This window comes from Chanodichthys erythropterus, chromosome 8 (assembly GCF_024489055.1).
Source record: "Chanodichthys erythropterus isolate Z2021 chromosome 8, ASM2448905v1, whole genome shotgun sequence".
NCBI lineage: Eukaryota > Metazoa > Chordata > Actinopteri > Cypriniformes > Xenocyprididae > Chanodichthys > Chanodichthys erythropterus.
The window spans coordinates 34,512,927-34,532,406 of record NC_090228.1 but is presented as its reverse complement, the minus strand read 5'-3'; the positions used below and the strand labels follow the sequence as shown (position 1 = coordinate 34,532,406).

General features: G+C 38.0%; 1 protein-coding gene and 1 pseudogene across 1 annotated transcript; both read right to left on the bottom strand.

Annotated features, from left to right (window-relative positions):
• Positions 1–1,823: 1,823 nt before the first annotated feature.
• On the bottom strand, positions 1,824–2,916 carry LOC137025177 (putative nuclease HARBI1; annotated as a pseudogene).
• A 3,322-nt stretch (positions 2,917–6,238) lies between these two features.
• Positions 6,239–7,882, bottom strand: LOC137025176 (galactose-specific lectin nattectin-like). The gene is made up of 5 exons (XM_067393205.1): positions 7,816–7,882; positions 7,484–7,569; positions 6,846–6,971; positions 6,456–6,564; positions 6,239–6,306 (listed from the first exon to the last, which is right to left on the bottom strand). The coding sequence occupies exons 1-5, from the start codon at positions 7,874–7,876 to the stop codon at positions 6,239–6,241; spliced, it is 450 nt and encodes a 149-aa protein (XP_067249306.1). The 5' UTR covers positions 7,877–7,882.
• Positions 7,883–19,480: the final 11,598 nt, after the last annotated feature.

Here is a 19,480-nt window from a genome sequence, read left to right as displayed (position 1 = left end):
ATTTTTCATATATTTTATCTTTATTCTACACCTCTGTTTCCATTTTCATATGAACAGCTCGTTTGACTTCCTGCTTCTAAGAAGCCACTCCCTCCAAAATACGCAATATGCTCAGATTGGTTAGCTGGCCCAGTGTATCGTGATTTAATTGCACGTTCATGCGCTGGTTTAAAAGGGGATATGTATCGATAGTAGAAACATTGATCAGCAACGCTGCTATTGGCTGCTCACCATGGCCAAAGAGCGCGCTCAGTTTTTCAACGCAGCAGAGCAGGAATTTTTACTGGAAGGGTATGCAGAGTTTGAAAAAATAATTAAAACGCCAGGGAACACTGGGAATCAAAGTGTGCAAAAGCCAGGAGAGAGGGCTGGCAAAAAGTAACAGACAAATTAAATGCGTAAGTGTTCCATGTTATGGTTATATCACTTATTAGAGTATATATTCTTGTATTTTAATAATTTCATAATTGCTTAATGTCAGAGCCACCTCAGGACCCACTAGAACATGGGAACAAGTAAAAGTGAAGTACAAGAATATTCTTCAAACTGGTAATCTTTTCTACTTCTACTGATTAGTCTCTTTTAGCAAAGACATTTTAAATGATGTGTTTGTCTGTTTATGGTTATCTGCAACCAAGGAAAAGGCGGAGCAGAAAAAAACAGGTGGTGGTCCTGCACCCCCACGTTATACCCCGGCAGAAGAGCTGGCCCTGGGGTTAAATGTGAACCGACCCATTGTGGAGGGCATCCCTGGGGGCAGCTCTTCCTCAGACCAACAGCCAGGAACCAGTAGCAGCAACACCTTCATTACTGGTAAATGAGCTTTAAATGATCTTGCTACACTGTAAATATATCTTTTTTGCTGCATTAAATTAAGTAGGCCTATATAATCCAAATGGCTGGTACAGTAATTTCAGCTGTTAAATATTGAGTAGTGATCAATTGCTTTGACTTGTGAAGGTGAAAACTGCATAATCTAATTCAAAAAACTGTTGCTATGTTACTGATCAAATTTTTTTCCTAGTGTAGTTCATTGTAATGCCATTGTGTTTCCTCTTTTGTGCAGTTTTACATAATACACCAACACTTGTACCTGTTCCCAAGAAAGTAGTGGCTGAAATATGTGCAGTAAGTGGACTTTTTCTAACTTTACATCAAAAGGGAAGAAAGTGCAACACTTTGTAATGCCCATTTGTTTCCATTGCACAGGACAGTGAAGAAACCCTCTCATAAACCCTGACTGTCCTTTGGAGGAAGTACTTGTAAGTGCATAAAGAACTTAATTTATAGTTGTGTACATATTATTTCTGACTGCAATATGAGTGGCAGGAGGAAAGGCCTACTGCACAAAGTGATACAGAGGTGGGCAGTGTAGTAACCTACTTGTACTTTTTATTTTTGTTGCATGAGGCTTGTGTTGACAGTTCTTTTTTATTTTATTTTAGTTTTTTTATTCTTTTTATCCAAACATGGCACAGGGTGATATCCGTATATAAACGGAATCTACAACAGAAAATTTAGTATTTTGACCTGAAAAAACAGAAAAATGAAGGGGAGAAATAGAACTTGACACCTTAAAGAAGAAAAAACTGGCACTAGAGATTGAGTTGCTTCAAAAGGAACTTCAGAGTAAGTGCTAATACACTATTTGACACAGAGGAATATTGCTGACTATGGATAACAATATATCTTATTGCAGGCAAAAGATGACCATCAATGGCTTCTATTGACATAATCATTGAAATAAAACTCAAGGAAGTAAGCATGTTGTCTTGTCTTCTATTCATTTAATGAAGGTTTTTGTGTGTAAAGAGAAAATCAAATCAAAAATGGTGTTCCACAATTCTGTCCCATGCTGCTCTGCCACTAGGTTGGTCCAAGTGCACTGGCTGGAGGTCATCATCAGGCTGCACCTCCACCACAGGGGTCCTCTCCTTTCTGATGGTGGCAATATTGTGGAGTATGGCACATGCAACAATAATGTCACAGGCCCTGTCAGGTGCAACCCGCAGACACTGAAATCTTTCCTTTAGTTGCCCAAAGGTCATTTCAATGCGTGCCCTTGTCCTGGCTAGAGCTGCATTGAAACGGGTTTGTGGTCCGGGGTTTGGGTCAGGGAATGGCGTCATGAAATACTGCCTGCAGGTATAGCCCCTGTCACCAAGCAGGATCCCGTCGTAAGCACCTGGAAAAATGCAGTTTTGTTAGGCTCAGAATAAATGTATGTAATACAGTGAGCTTGATATTAAATTGTTCCTTACCACGTTCAAATAATGTGCATAAATGTGACTCTCTGAAAATCCTAGTGTCATGCACAGAACAAGGCCATTTTGCTTCCACATTTGTGATGTGGAACATGGAGTCACACACCATCTAAGATATTTTTAATCAGTCAACTGCATAGTTTTTGATTACATTACTTTTGTTATTATTTCATATATTAGTAGTGTGGAATAAGAATCGTAATAGTAATTTACCTGTACATTTACACTGTGAAATCCCTTTCGGTTCACAAAATCCCCTTCATTGGGGCCTGGTGGGGCCTTGATGGGGACGTGTGTGCAGTCTATGGCACCAATCACGTTAGGGAAGCCTGATGAAGAAATACTGTAAGTCCTACTTTTTGGCATGATCATGGTTGCATGATCTTCATTAACAATTATAATGTACCTGCAATGACAAAAAAATTCTGCTTCACAACCTGTGGTCTTAAGTGGCTTGGAAATAGGCTACCACAAAACCCCCTAAAAACTGCTTGAGTGCCAGATAAACTTTGCGAATGGCACGACAGACAGCACTTTTCACCAAGTTTTGCGCATCACCAATAGTGTAAAGGAAAGTGCCACTCGCAAAGAATCTCAAAGAAATACAAACAGTTGTGCCGTTGTTAAAGCCCAACTCCGACGAGTCGAACATTTCACGTTCATTTCACGTTCATTTCACGTTCCAACAAATTAATGATGTATATGACACCCTCACGAGAAAAACGATATCCAGTCTACCCGCAATATGGCTAATACCATTATTCACAACAGAATGACCACATGGCATCATGTATACCCATTCCTCAACTTTATCCTATTTAATTGACTACAGTTACAATCCAACACCATCATCAACTCAGGAAGACCTGACCATTAGTGAGATCTTGAAAATAAACACTGCATACAAATGAGTATGCAAATACTAAACTTGTTTAAACTTTACTGTACATCCATCTTCAAGCTGCATGTATATTGTATAAACCAATGACTTAAATGTTACCATTAATTCATTCACCAATCTTTCGATTTGCAAATTTCAAGGAACAACATTTCTCTCGTTGACAAAAGATAGTAAACTCACTTGTCATGAAGACACATGCCCAGTACAACACACCACTTCCCAGGACCTCACTGGTGACATAATTGGTGCAAAAGTTAATGTCCGCTCAAACCCACTACACACATGACACACTAACAATTAAAACACAAACAGACATGAACAGAAATGTCCAAAATGGGAACAAATTCATTAAATCTGTAATTAACGTTCCTGATACCACTCTCACAATAATAGATTTACTGCTTGATCTACCACCTGTAAGCATCAGAACAATATAACACACAGAGAAACCATAATCAAACCTCACACCATACAGTGTGACTTACCTGTCATAGTAATTGCACCATCCTCCCGTACAGAGTCCTCCACCACACTCTTTCCATCCAGTGAAGACCTAGAAGAATTTATGGAGGACTTCCCACACAATGCACACCTTCCCCTTCAACATCATTCATTTCATGCAGGTCACTTACCCCATATTTAGACTATGATCAATTTAAAATCTATTACAAAATAATTTGAAGGGGAGGAATAGGGAACGGGGGACTCGCTGCAGTCCGCCGGGGAGCGGAGGAGGATTGAGCTGTCCACCAAGCGTCCAATACCATCGTCTTTGTCGCTCCTTGTGCTTCCGTCTACTTTTCTCTTGTCTCGTCTGTCCTTACCCCCAGGTGCTGCGTCCACTGAGACTGTCCACCGGGAGGAGTAGAGCGCAGTCTCAGGAGTAGCCCCGGCCTGCGAGGGGCGACGGGGGTATGTGACAAACAGGGTGGGGCAAAAGCCGTAAGAGAATGGCACGACGCTGGTGGCGTGATTGCAAAGGAGCATCACATGCACGCTGCACCGGTCTCGTATCTCTCACGGAGGAGCTCCAGAAGCATAAAAGGAGGAGCGACGACAGAGAAGGACGAGAGAGGGCCAGGCCTTATTATGTTGTTTGTGTGTGCAGCAGTTGTCCATGAGGGACTGCCGACATTTTACTATTCATTTTGTGTTCGTTTATTTTCTATTTTTATTAAAGTGTGTTGAAATGGTCGGTGGTTCCCACCTCCTCCTTCCCTGATCTCCTAACCTTGCTACAGCCTGTAATAAGGTTTAAAAATAATACAAATAAATACAAAATACAAAAACTCAGAATCTTTTGGTGGTACAAACTACAGCTTGAGAGGAAGGTGCCCACACTGCTTGAGCATCTGCAGGGATCCACAGAGTACCGTGGAGTGCTCATGGCTCAGGGCACAATCACGGGCTACCTTGCCATCATCAGTGGTCATCGACAGGGTGTTCTGAACAACATGACCACCCAGGAGGTGCAGAGGACAGCCTGAACATGGGATGGGAGCAGTGTCATCTCGGTGACGCTTCTTTCTTTGGCTGGACCCTATAACAACTTGCTGAGCCAGTTCAGAGCCACCAGGCGCGCATTGGGCTTTGGCGGGAACGTGAACTTTGGACACCTAAGGTGACACACGTGAGTATTCCCCATAATAATATTGATGTGTAGCCCACAGTGTACCTGGCATGCTCAAACACTGTTTTTCTGTTTCCCTGCAGGCCCACGCCTGACTACGGAGCAACCAGACAGAGCACCTCAGTCATTCCATGTGCCAAGATTTCCATACTGCCCAGCAGTTCTACCTCGAGGAAGCTGGCTCTGAAAGCCATCACACCATGTAGACCCATGAAAGAGATTGAATAAAACCTGCCTCGTTTCAAGCACTGTCTGGGTCACTTCATTCCATATATGAGTTCACTTTTTTTGCCCTGTGCATTGAGCCTGGGTAGCAGTTTGAATAAGCCAGCCTATCATTTCCTGGAGGTTTTTATGTTTTGATGATCTCATTATCTACCACTAATGCTATTTGTGTCTTTGACAATCGAGACTTGCCCTTCATCGTGTGCCATAACGGTTTTGTATTATTACTTTTAAAAGCCTTTTCCAGCTTTAATTTGTATACCATCGTAGCCTCTCATATATCCCCCTTTAACTCCTTTTCTAGATGCTTTCATTTATGTCCTCATTCTTCTTCTAGTTCACAACATGCTTAACATCTTTGGTCACACTGAGACATTTCAAATGATGCCAAACATGTATAGTGTTGTATGATAACTGTTCACATTAAACCATAGATTTTAGGTGAATTTCAGATCATCTCTGCATGTAGAGAGAAGAGATGGGGGAAGAGGGGTTGATGGAAAGGTAATGTAGATTAAGGCAATGCTGAGGTGTGATTGAGTGTGATTGTGTCTTGGATGAGGATGCTAATTTTGCAAGAGAGAGTTCAAATGTTAATTTTCTCAGAGAGAAGTCCTCTCTTGGTCCAGACAGTCCGGCACCAGTCTTACAATTGTATGAGCTGTCCAAGCATTGCGAATTCGGAGCACAGAAAGACGAACACGATGGACTGGTTATTGGACCGTTCGCCTACTGCTTTTTGCCTGCTATATAGTAGGGAAGTATGCGGTTCCAGACTCAGCTGAGATGATGAAAGAGAACCTTCTCTGATGTTCTGGCATGAGAATAATTTTTTCCTATAATATTTTAGCAGTCATGTTCTGTTTGGTTTCTATCAGCTGTTTAGATTCAGAACAAGCAATGCCATAACAGTGAATGAATCACTATTGACCTGATCGGTCAAACAGGTACAGAAATTGTTCATGATTCGGTTTCTCACACCAAAATAGTAATGGGATATTTTGTGACACAGTATTCTTATTTTTTTATACATTTATTTGATTTAACTCCACAACACAAATGATTTGCTTTATTAATGCTTTTATTGATTAGGAGTGTTTCAGAAGAGATTAAAGCTTAGAAAAGATTCACATGAAGTTTAATTTTATATCATTTTTTTGTAAAGATCACAAAGTGTAAAATCAATGTAACTGTGGAGCAGCATGCCTGCATATGATCTCAAGCATCTGTAACACAAATATAGCCCATTTGGTCTGCACAGGTCTCATCGTTCCAGCAACGCTTAGCTGTAGGGTGGAAAAATAAAGTAAGTTATTCTGAACATTATAGGCTCTTTGTGAAATCCAAACGAGCCATTAAATGTTACTGTATGATATGAAATTATAGTAATGTAAATTATAATGTGAAGTATTCAAAAACTGGACTGAATTCTTACAGGTAAAGTTGATCTCCAGACAGTTCTCAGTATCCAGATTGTTAGGTTCTCCAGAGCACCAGTTGGTAAAGTCATACACAGATCCATCAGTCCACAACCACTGTCCTTCCTAAAGAGCAAAGACATGATTATAAGAGTGCACTTCTGTACTCAGACTTCAGTACGGAGCTAATTCATTTCAGCTTTATCCATCTTCATTGGAACATTTACATTTACGGTTTAGAGCAGATATTCCAGTCTACTAATTCTAGACTAACAGTAGTAGACATGTAGACGCAACATTACTTATAGTCAACAGAATGTGTTAAAGGGACCATCAAAAAAACAAGTGAAACTGAAATTCCAGTCTACAAATAAATAGGTCTCTTTAGTACACACAATTTAACTTACTTGTTTACCATCATGAGCACCAATCCAAGCACGTGTGGAAGAAGAAGGCAACAGACCCAGCAGAAAATCATTTTCCGGTTTATTACGCACAGATGCGAGATTCGCACCAAGACCTTGGCAGTTTCTCTAAAGAGAAAGATTTTTTATTGTCAATACAAAGTCAAATATTTTTAGCATAAAGCATAAGTGACTTTTTAAACAACATTTTACTCATTTTCAAAGTCTGATCGATTATTTGCACAGTAACAGTTTTCTGTATCATTTATTTGCAGAAAAGAAAGGTTTACTTTAATTTGATTCACTTATTTAGATGCACGTTTTAACATTGTACTTATATTAAAAAAAAAAACTGTACCTGCATGTAATTACATCTGTAATTAGATCAATGATTACACTGTTGACCTTTCCTTACACCTTAACCCACCCTTAAACCTACTCATACCACCATAACTGTCCCTAACCTTACCTGTATCCACCTCAAGAGCAGCACAAGTGATTTGTGTACAATAGTGCAAGTGATTTGCAATACAACTTCAACACAAAAAAGTACATTGTACCATATTGATTTATCTAGATGTAGTGAAAGACACCTAATGTAAAGTGTGACCAAATCACCTTGTTGTAACTTAACACATTACCTCTGCTGTGATCCAGTTAACCGACTGAGAGAAGTACTTGAAGCACCGGAGTCCAAAACTTGACCATCCTTTGGGGCATTTTATGACTAAATCAACGGCATCCAGTACATAAATGTTAGGGCATTCATAATATTCACAGCAAAGTATGTTTTTATTTTTTCATTATTATTTTATGTAGTTTATTTTATGTTTGTGTGATTTAAATTAGGTGTACTTTGACACTGTAAATCTCTCATTAATCATGGAAATATTAGTAAATGGAATATTGCTCATTTTCAAAATGCTTTTAAAATGGAATAGAAAGGGTTTTTACAATTAAATGTTTTGGTTACCTTCTGCATTCCCAATGGAGAAGATGATAAAAAGAAACATTAGACTTCTCAGCACTGCCATGATGAACCTGAAATGAACCTAAAAATGAATAAGCAGGAAAAGTTAAATGTCTGCACTCATATGTGGATTCTCAATGTATTTTAAAGACAAAGAACAAAGATACATTAGAAATGTTATTCACTAGGGTTTTGTTCCCAAAACTCTTGGGTTGATGCCTGTAGAATCTCAGAGGAAGATTTTGTGAAGTTCCAGAAACAGGTCTGCTTTTATACTTTACTTAACGTCAAGTGTGTGTGGGCTTATAGTCACGAGGATGACATGATTGTTTGATATGTAGAATTTATGTACACAGGAAATAAAATCCTAATATTGGAGAATGGTGTAAAATGAGCCTGTAGAATAAATGATAGGTTAGCTAAATATTTATTTTTAAGTTAGTCATGAGGGACAGTTTCCCTCAACAGTGCCTGATAAATTACTAATGTCAATTTCTAATTTATTCTAATATCTGATCTAGGAAGAAAGAAAATCAATTTGAACTCTGAATTCTAATTCATTTTTTATAAATGTGGCCACCCCACCTCCATTGCCTGTCTTTCTATCTTTCCTTACAATATTATACCCTTGCAGAACTAAATTTAATTTAGGTTTTAACCATGTTTCTTGTACACAAATTATGTTTAGTTTCTTATCTAATAGGTCTATAAACTTTTTAAATTCTGATCCATTTGCAATAAGACTTCTGGCATTCCATTGCAGAATCGTTAAAACCATTATTATTTTGTACTTCCACATGCTGTTTGAGTACTTGATTGAGTCTTTAGCATGTCTTTTCTTTTTTCCAATGTTACACCTGCTACATTCAAGTATCTCTCAGCTGCCCTTATTATGATTTTAATTCTGTCCGTTCTGCTTTCTGTTTGAGCAGAACAATTTACCACTTCAGCCATAAATGAAACAAATTCCATTTTCCCGATCACCAAACTATCCTCTTTTGTCTTACTTTGAGCCAAAGTATTCCCAGTCCATTCTTGTATTTTTACCTCTCTTTATCTGCTCATTTTGTTTTGCTTTTTGTGCTGCTTCAGCATAAGTTAACCCCTCAGTTATTCTCACATTTTGAATTTTCACAGCATGTTTATGCGCCATACATCCCCCAAAGCCAGCACTATGCTCACCTCCGCAATTGCAGCATTTTGCCTTCACTCCTTCGCCACATTTACCATATACATGGTCACCCCCACATCTCGCACAACATTGTTTTCCTCTGCAAACAGCACTAACATGGCCATACTTCTGGCACTTGAAGCATCTAAGCGGAGGAGGCAAGTAAGGTCTTACTGGGTAACTACGTATCCTATTTTTACCCTCTCTGGCATTCTTTCCTCATCAAACTGAAGCATAACTAATAGACTGTCCATCCTTTCTTTATTTTTCACATATTGAAGTATTTTGCTCCAATTACCTTTGACGCAACTTTTAATTTTATCAGTATTCACATCAGTAGGAATTCTAGTACTCCTCTAACCCAGGGTTTCATGTCAATCAATGTTCATGACACTGAAAGTCATCGAATTTATACTTAGTGCCTTCTTTTGTAGTTTTTCATCCTTACACATGATAATCAAGTTTCCATCTCTCAGAGTCTTTGCACTATTTATTTCTCCTAACGCTTTATTCAGAGGTTTTGTCAGTTTAATTGGGTTTATCGTCATGCCTGATTCTGCAAATTTCTTCATTACTTTATATTCTTCTATGTTTTTCCTACTCTCCTTTCCACTATCCGTAAATGATCATTGATTATTAGATTTCTTTCTTTTCAGATTGACTACTTTCCACCATTCATTCCCTCTTGTACTCCCACTACACGATTCATCTTCCATTTCCGGATCACTACCAGAGCTACTGTCATTTCCTGCCATCAGTGCTCCAGTCACAGTCAAAGAATATACACTAACAAGAAGCGACACTCAGTAGAAGGTTCCATTGAAACACCGGCGCTCAGCAGTAGTCCTGCGTTTCCGCCATTTTGTGGTGAAAGTGAGTCACAGTCCACTAGTTTCTATGGCAATATCAGCTGCTTTGTTAATACAAAACGTACATTAAAGTTGAAATCCAACCTGAATGATGACAACACAGAATAAAATACTATCACTAGTGATCATCAAATCCTTTTAACAGTTTATTTTACACACTTTGGGCCCTATTTTAACGATCTAAACGCAAAGTGTAAAGCGCAAAAGGCATACACGTGTTAACCTTCGCCCGGGGGCGTCGGAGTCCGTTTTTGGGCCGATGCAGGGTTCCTTACACTATCAACGCGCTCTAACAAAAAAATATTGCGCCATTGACTTTAGACTTTAGACCAGGTTTGAGTTGGTCTATGGCGCAGTCTATTTTCAGCTCCTTAAAATAGCAATGCGCCGCCAATGCGCCTGAACACACCTCTTTTTTTAGACCAGCACGCCCATGGGCGCACTAACTGGCGCAAATGCATTTACTAATTTAAGGACGTGGCGCTGAACGGGAAAACACGAACGGCGCCGGACGCAAACACACTTGCGCTGCACCTTGCGTCGCATTGCGCCGGGTGTATTATAGGGCCCTTTGTGTTTAAGTCTTCCACTTTTTTCACAAAACCTTTGCTCTCTAAAAACCCAGTCAGTTTGGGTTAAAATTCATTAAAAGGCTTATAAACACTGAATTAATACCAACAAATGAAATTAAATTAAGGACATGCATCAGAAATATTGGGAATGTTGGACAATAAATATATAAATATAACAGCTTGATTTTGCAGTGTTGTCTAATGTCCGTTAAAGCAAAAGTGTCCAAAAGTGTGAATTATGCAGTAACGGACACAGCAATGCATCATGTATTATAAGATCATTATGTTTGTAGCATGATCCATTAAAATGTACAATATAGCCTATTTCAATTCAGACCTAGATATTATTACTATACTCCACTAGGTCTGAAATATATTGTTCACTGCAAACATGATGATCTTAAATGTATTAATTATTAATTTACTATTAATAAATGTGTAAAGTTGCATAAAATGGAAATACTCAATAAAGTAGGCTAACTACGTTACTTCAGATGGATGAATGGTTGGATTCCACAACTGGTAAAATAAAACATATATAAGACAATAAAACATTTACTGTAGGAGCCATACAATTTACTGGTGACTTAATTTAAAAAACTGTTCTATTTCTATGAAATTCGCTGAATTTGGGTGCTTAAGTTGTGAAGGATTCTATGGTTGATGGAGTATTTTATCCATCCTATAGAAAACAATTGTAGAATTTGTTTGCTTACTATAAAAGTTAGAAGTGTTTTGAGGCCTCTTGGCCTTTGTAACTGTAAGGGTCAAACAAGTTTACTTGGCCACTGAGCATATTTCGTTGGTAATTTTCCACTAGACAACAGGTGGCTGTCAAATGAACAAGACCATTGTTAAGTGCGTCATATGAAGGCATCTTGCCTCTGGGGTGTATTGACTGGTTTGATACAATGTTTCATTTGACCCATGGGAAAAGGGTTGACCATCAAATTGGCAGAAGGCCCATGAGAAATGAAGTCAAAAGATGTACAGTGGCTGGAAGCTGGTCACCCTTACTAAGAAAATTCTCTTACATAATAGGGCTGTGAATCTTTGGGTATACAGCGAATCAATTCGATTCACGATTCATGGGTGTTCGATTCGATTCAAGGACGATTTTTGCAAATTCAGAACGATTCGATTCGAGACGATTCACATTAAAATTCGATGCGATTCGATTAATTCGATTTGATTCTCCATTTTAATAATGCATTCATAGGCATTCAAATGCTTCTCCCAGTGTGTCTTAGTCAGGGTGAGAATAAAACAGCGACCTTCAGGCGGTTAGACAGTGGGGGCAAAAAAAACAAAACAAAACAAAAAAACCTTTTGTCCATTATTAATGTTAGTTCATGTTAGTTCTTAATGATGCTACATAACTTTATTTTAATAGCCTATAAAAATGGCATTTGTGGAAATTTACATAAGCCAAAATTTTAAAATGCTTTAAAAGTATTGTTAGGCCTAGTTCATGTTAACAATAGTGTAGGATAGTGTAAATGGCTACACAACCTTATTAAAGTGTTCCAGGTACATTAAACATACTACTGTAATGCTTACATGGAGAGACTACCTAAGAATATCATGCACTTTTCCAACTAATCCTAAACTAACTTTTCTTCACGGAATAGTAAGAAAAGCCCTCTTTGTTCTCTTTATACGGAGCATTTCCCTTATGATGATTCTGAAAGAAAACGCGCTGGTTGTTTACTGTTGCCATAGTAACGAACGCAACTTTAATGAGCATTTGACTGATAGATAAACCGCGCGCTCTTATTTCAGTGTTGTTAATGTTGTAGTTACTTCAGCAGTTTCCTTCGTGCATTCAGTTTAACGACATTAGGTTCATAATTTCATTTATCATTCACTGGAACTGTGCGTATGCATTTAGACACTTACATTATGTGTTTGGTCCGTCCATGCAATAAATGCGCGCCCTTGAATGAGCGGAGATTTACTTCAACTGCTCAGGTAATGTCAATGGTATATACTATATGACCCATTTCCGTAAAACTTAAGTATTTTATCGTGTAGAAAATAACGGCGACGTTTCCACTCAATAAAAGCGTTTTATTTCAACAGTAGTGGCCACGCAATGACTTGGCAGCTTTATCAATAGCTTGAGCAGTTTGACTCAGGACTATTGCTATTATAATAGAGAGCTGTCATCTGCTCATGTTAACAACAGTGGCAGTCCTGAGGAGAGCTTCTCAAAAATATGTCAATGAGAGGCACGGACGGAGCGCGAGCGCATTCCAGTGAAAGGCAACCGCACGTATCTGTGAATGAGAGCTGTGAGGGCGCGAATTAGGCGCACAACGTCTTCATCAATTCGCGCATGTAGTAATTTAATGTTTATATATTTTAAAGCACTGAATCGCTATAGAATCGCGATTAATCCGATTCATAACATTTTACATCGATTATCGGCCGAAATTAGCGATTCACGATTCAAAAAAACATGTTTCAAAATCGATGCATATGCATCGTCAGGATTTGTAATCGATGCATCGAGAAAACGAGTGAATCGTTACACCCCTATTACATAAGCAACACCTGCAATTATATTAGTGTAATGTCTATGGCAGAAAGGTCGGGGAGTACATGGAAAGAGGTGTGAGGGGAGAGCACGTGTAAGTGAGAATATGGGAAAATGTAAGAGCGAATATTACCAGCCAATGATATTACTTTGGTATGTTTTTTTAAGAGATAAGAAAAATGTATAAAATAGTGCCCCAGCTAAGGGAGCCTCAGATGCGGAGCTGGCATCTCACTTTGTTGCTTGACAATAAAGTTAAATACTTCTGAGACCTGGAACTTCGACTCTGCAAGTTTTTCTTCGAGACAAGAGGGACAAAGAGACATCGAATCTGCCACGACATGGTCCAGTTAGTATTTTCACCCCATAATGGTGTCCGCGCTACCGGAGTGCCATCTAGTGACTATTACCCAAAAAGTATCAAAGTGTCGCCTCTTGGGTTCTAAGCTCTTTGGCTCCAGTCACAGTGTTGCCAAACCGCCCCAGTCGGATGAGTCAGCCAGCGCAGTTTCTCAAGAGGAGACAAAGCCACTGGAAGGCAAGCCTGCAACCTTTAGCCAAAAAAGCGTAACAGCTAATGCTAATGCTACGCCCCCCGCGGTACGCAGGGAATGAGACCGGAGGCTGTTTTTTGAATGGAAGTCAATGGATGAGAGGCTTCACTATGCTGATTAAACAGCTTTTGTGGGGAAATAGCTAATCAATTAATTAATGTACAGCCTGTTTGCCAATCTTCAGAATGTTTTACACTAAACAATACTTTTTTGGGAAATATATGTAGATTTTAGCTTGATAAAATATATTTTTTTAAGAGAAGGCAGTTGCGACTGATGTCGCTGCCATTACATTATAGGCTGAGAGGTGCCACACGTGATTAAGTTAGCCGTTACGCTTTCTCCAAAAGTAAGAGATACAGACCCTTATCTCCCCATTATATACAATCTCTGGAGGAGCTGTACAAGCTCTGATGACGACACAGCTGTTTCACGATTGGCTGGATTCACCGCATGACAACAATCATGTTTCGCATTTATTCTGAAAACTTTAGTTCCACTAATGCTCACAAATCTGTGTTTTTATAACAGTTGAAGCTCTTTTCATGTAGTCGCAATGTTATATTGTGTCATGTTTATCAAAATAAAACTGATAAAAACGTAGATCCCACTACATTGGTATTTCAATAATATGATTAACTTTATCCTTGTAAAAACAGAAGCTGTAAGCAGTACATAAAGTATTGAATGAAAATTCTGAAACATCAGTGTATTAGTCAAATATTGCATTTATTTCACTTCAGCTGTGAAATAAAGTATGCAAACGCAGCACGAGCATCACTACGAGAAGCAGAAAGTGTCCGACTTCACGTCTCCCCGTCTGCATGCGGATACACTCAGCGATCGATTACCTCCAGTCGCAGCCGATGTTGAAAACACCTTATGGTTCTTTGTTGATCATTCACAGGTGTCTTTGTTTAGTCATCAGTCTGTGTATATATAACACTCATGTTTCATTGTTCTCTTGTCTAGCTTTGTTTGTGTAACCTGCTGTTTGGTGAGTGTCAGTTTTGGTCAAGCCACGTCTTTGTTTTTGTATTTTGTTCATGTTTTGGATCATATTAAACTGCACTTAGGTTCTCTTCTCCTGTGGACTTCATAACAACGACCAAACATTTGGTCTTTGATCTATGCCTCAATATTGCATTGAAATTGTGAGATCATAATTACTTCTTTGTATCTTCTGGTTTGCATTCTGGGTGCAACGAATGATCCTTTACATAAAAGTTACAATATATATTAAAAACAATTTTCTATAAGATAGGATTTCATAGTTTTTTTGAAGTGATGACAATAGTATATGTAGATCAGAAGCAAATCAGCACACACCTACATATCCAATTCTGTTAAAGTATGCGTATGACAATCTGAAAAGCTGTGTACAAACATCTGCTAAACATATTTTCAGGTAGTTTTGCATATAACAAGTCATAAACATCTTAAAAGGTGTTTTCTGTACGTCTAGGCTAACCTGCACATCAAATAGCCTAGACACATCCGTGAAATACACATGTTAATATTAACACATTAACCCGAACATTTTATGAAGACATTACATTTATACTTAATGAATAAATGTCACATTCCTTCATTAATTAGATTTTTTTCTGATTCTTTTTAAGCCGTTGCTTTCATGCTAGTTTCCACTGGTGAGCACAAGCAGATGTCGTTCGTAACCACAGTAGATGCTCTGAGAATTGAAAATACTGATAATTTATAATTGATTTTATTTAATGATACTTTAGATTTTGACTTTTTTTTTCCACTTTTACAAGAAATGTTCTTGTTATTATGCGAAATTTTCTCAATATAATGATATATCAAGTCATTATGAGGAAGTTTCTCATTATTATGATGTAAAGCATGCAACGTCAACTGGCGGCCGGCGGGCCAAATCCGGCCCGCCAGAGATTTCCATCCGGCCCCCAGAATAATACTGAATTCAGGAATAGCCTTGTAAGAGGAAAAAGTTTAGGGCTGGTCCGAATACCATTTTTTGAGCTTCGAAGCTTCGGTAGTAATGAACATCGACTATTCGAAGCTTCGGAGAGAGGGGCTGAACATATTCTTCTCTCTAATAAAGGCAGGAATCTGTGTCTGTATGTCCGTTTGCATTTTGATTATTTCGAGAACCGTTCATCCAATCGACTTCACAAGGGAGTGCAGTGTCGCATATAGATGGACACGCAAGACGCGACACATTCAGAATTAATAAACTTTTAGTAAACTACAGTCAGAACAGCGTGAGCGGGAAGCGGCGCACCTCACGCGGGCAGGGCTTATGCTCCGAAAACGGACACTGCACTAGTGATATAAAACGCACACACACAGGTCTCCCAGCGGGCACCTTGATGTCAATTTGACGTCAAATATTAGACAAGATTTGATCAAGATGCTGCAAAACATAATTTCAAAGTCAGATTATTCATCAAGTCCTTCCAGTGCTTAATTGGTGAAAATATTAGGTTCATCCCATACTGAAATTGATTATGTAAGTATATGGGCCAACATGTTTGACATTGAGTTGACGTCAAATCAACGTCGTGTTATAGGCGTTCAGTTGATGTCATATTGACATCACATTGATATCAATGTAAATAGCAATTTTTTTTCTTCAAAATGCATCCATTCGGCATATGTTTTGAATCATATGGTGTTTGATTTCTGCATGAAAATGGACTTCTGTAACTTCTGTGGTTAAAAACATAAACAACAACAACAAAAAACTATTTATATAACATTATTTGACTTTGATTGTTGTATATTTGTTTTGTTTTCAAAGTTGAATTATATTGAGTAACTTACAGTAGGCATACTGATAATGAAAGAGGTGAATATATTATATTTTACCCAAAATATACTGATTTGCTAAATTACAAAAAAAAAAAAAATATGCAGCATTTTTGCTGTAACCCCACATTAAGTATGTGTATATCCTTATATACCTTAAATTTAAAATATATTTGCCATAATTGATAATGAAATTGTAATACCAAGTATATACAGTATTACAACTACATGTTAATTTATGGAAAATTTACATTTTTCATTAAATTTTTCATAGTGAACAGGCTACATATTTTAAAATTATTTTTCTATTTTCTTGTCTTCAACTGATAGATGCAATGCTAGGGTTCTTAAAAAATCATATTTATTTTTCAGAAATTCTATTTTCTTTTTTATTATGAAAAATGTAGGGCCTACACTGTCCATTCATATTCTCTATTCCTAATACCACCTGTAGACGGCGCCTTTTTCACATTCTCGGGTTGTTTTGCAGCTGAAGAATGGACTACAATTAATTAATTTATTTTTGTGTGCAATTTGATGCAAACCTAGTATGACATAATGTTATACATGTATACACGGAAAAAATAAAAATAAAAAATATTTGGAGGATTTACGACGTTGATGACCGTTGAAATGCACGTCATCACGTCTTGCATACAACCATAAAGGGACTTTGGTACAACATAGAGGCTAGTGGCAGTGGCAGTGGTGAAGACGTCAAGTCGAAGCAGCTCGACAAGGTTGGCGCTTTTATCAGGTGAGTAATAAACATCTCATTAAATAAAACATAATTGGGTAACTTTGAAAACTTAGAAGATTGTGTTTTGATTAAATATTTGATGTTGCAATGAGTATTTTGTTCTTTTTGGTGAATTGAAATTTCCCGCCATTTGTTACTGTGAAGGATTCTGAGGTAACGTAATTTAACAGTTAGATCGCAGGTAACTATTGTTTTTTTTAAAATGTCTATTTTGAAATGTCACGAGTACTGTTAGTTTTACAATTTTTGTTCGTACTAACAAAAATGCCCTAACGTTTGAATCTCTTTCCCGATGCGATTCGACAAAACGCAACATAACCAGTTAACGTTATAATTCAAAATTGTGTCCACTATATGCGAAATTAACATGACGTACATCATTATGTCTTTATCAGTGCAGTTGGATCATTGAATCGTCGTATACTGTAACTTACACAACGAGTTCGCCAGTAACACATTGCGTTCAGAACGATGACTTGCACACGAATGACTCATTTGAACCGCTTCATTTAAGCTATTGAACTTTTCAGTCACTATAGGGAATATAAGAGATCACTGAATCATTTAAAATGAACCACAGAGAATTCAAGATGTGAATGAGCTTTGATCATTAGTAAGACTGGTTAATTCAGTTGGCCATTGTGGGCTGAAAAGTTAGTTGAAGATGATAAAAGCTTTATTTGATTAAAAAAAAAAATCCTGTTTGGTTGAATAAGTAATGTTTTATATAACTTATAACTTAATAATTGTCATTTTCATCTCATTTTATTAGATATAATAATAAGTTGAAGTCACTTTGGTTAAGCCACTTAAAGGTAGGCTACGGTGTACAAGTCAAGATCAGGATGACACCACCTCCGCCTCATAATGTCTGCTGTTATTCCCCATAAAATGCAACAAGCTAAACAGAACAGACAGTTATCGCCAAAATTAAAACACAGATCCAATGTGATCAACCTATAGCCTATGTGCTGTTTGGTGTAACAATGGACCGAGTTCCTCATCTTTCCCCTCACCAAACACATAAATACGATTACGATTCTCATGTATTAGATTCGATTTCACAATGCGGCTGCCACAGATCTTATATTATTTTATGTGACTAATTACATATTGATATTTGATAATAATACATGTACCAAAGTATTGCATGAGTCCCGCTCTTGACTTAGGGCAGAGCTACATAGGCAGTGCGTTCGGATTTTTTTTTTAATGTAAATTATTTTTTTGTAAACACCAAAAAACAACAGCAATATAGCGATGAATGCCATCAGAAAACCAGCAGTAGACTATAATCGATTATGGTCTATTACTGCTGAAGTGCCCATGTCTGCATTGCGATGCATCGTAAAAAAATATTTATTTTAGCACCTCTATATGCTAAATTTAATTTATCGTTTAAGTGTCTATAGATGGATAATACAACTAACGTATTAAAATACTAACAAGGAAGTATCTGGTTTTGACTGAGGTTGAAGCAAAAAGTTCAGTATAGATTTTATTTATTATTTGTTTGTCTGTTAATTAATGATGGTATTCCTTACTGCTGAAATGCATTATAATTTGTTTTAATGTTTAAAAATATAACAAAGGCCCATGCATTGTCATTATTCCGCAACATCTTTGTAAATATATGTAAATGTTTTAGAGATCCATATGGACTCCTCTTATTTTGCAGCTACCTGTGACGCTAAATAATGGCATACCACAGAAACTGGAGGAAACGTCATGCTGAAGTGCTGTCTCTTGCAGATGAGGATTCAAACAGTGATACAGATGGGTTACTGAGGGCTCGGTTCAGTGAGGATGAAACTGACTCTTTGCCACCTTCAGCCGATGGCAACATTTCAGATTATGACTCTGATGCGTTAGTGCTGTCTTCTGACACTGACCCTGAGGTTGCTGACTATTTGTGTGATGATTCTGCAGAGGAAACTGCTCCTGATCTGGGAGAGGAAATTGCAGCATGGGCAGTTACCAACAAATGCAAGCGATCTGGACTAAATGAACTACTAGATATTCTAAGGCGCCAAGGACATCGCCTTCCCAAGGATGCCAGAACCCTGCTGAAAACCCCTAAACGAGTGGAAGTAGTTGATCTGTGTGGTGGACAATATGCCTACTTTGGTATTGCATCAGGAGTACTGAAGGTTTTATCCCAGAATCCTGTTTTCCATGAAGACCGAATAGCTCTGTGCTTTAACATTGATGGCATTCCATTATTTAAATCATCAAGTCTGCAAATGTGGCCAATCCTGTGCAGTTTCCATGATTTTGCACCCTTCATTGTGGCACTCTATTGTGGAAAAGCAAAACCGAGCCCAGTTAAAGATTACCTCTCTGATTTTCTACAGGAGTTGCAGCAACTTATGCAAGATGGCATAGTCCATGGAGAGAAAGCACTGCAAGTGAC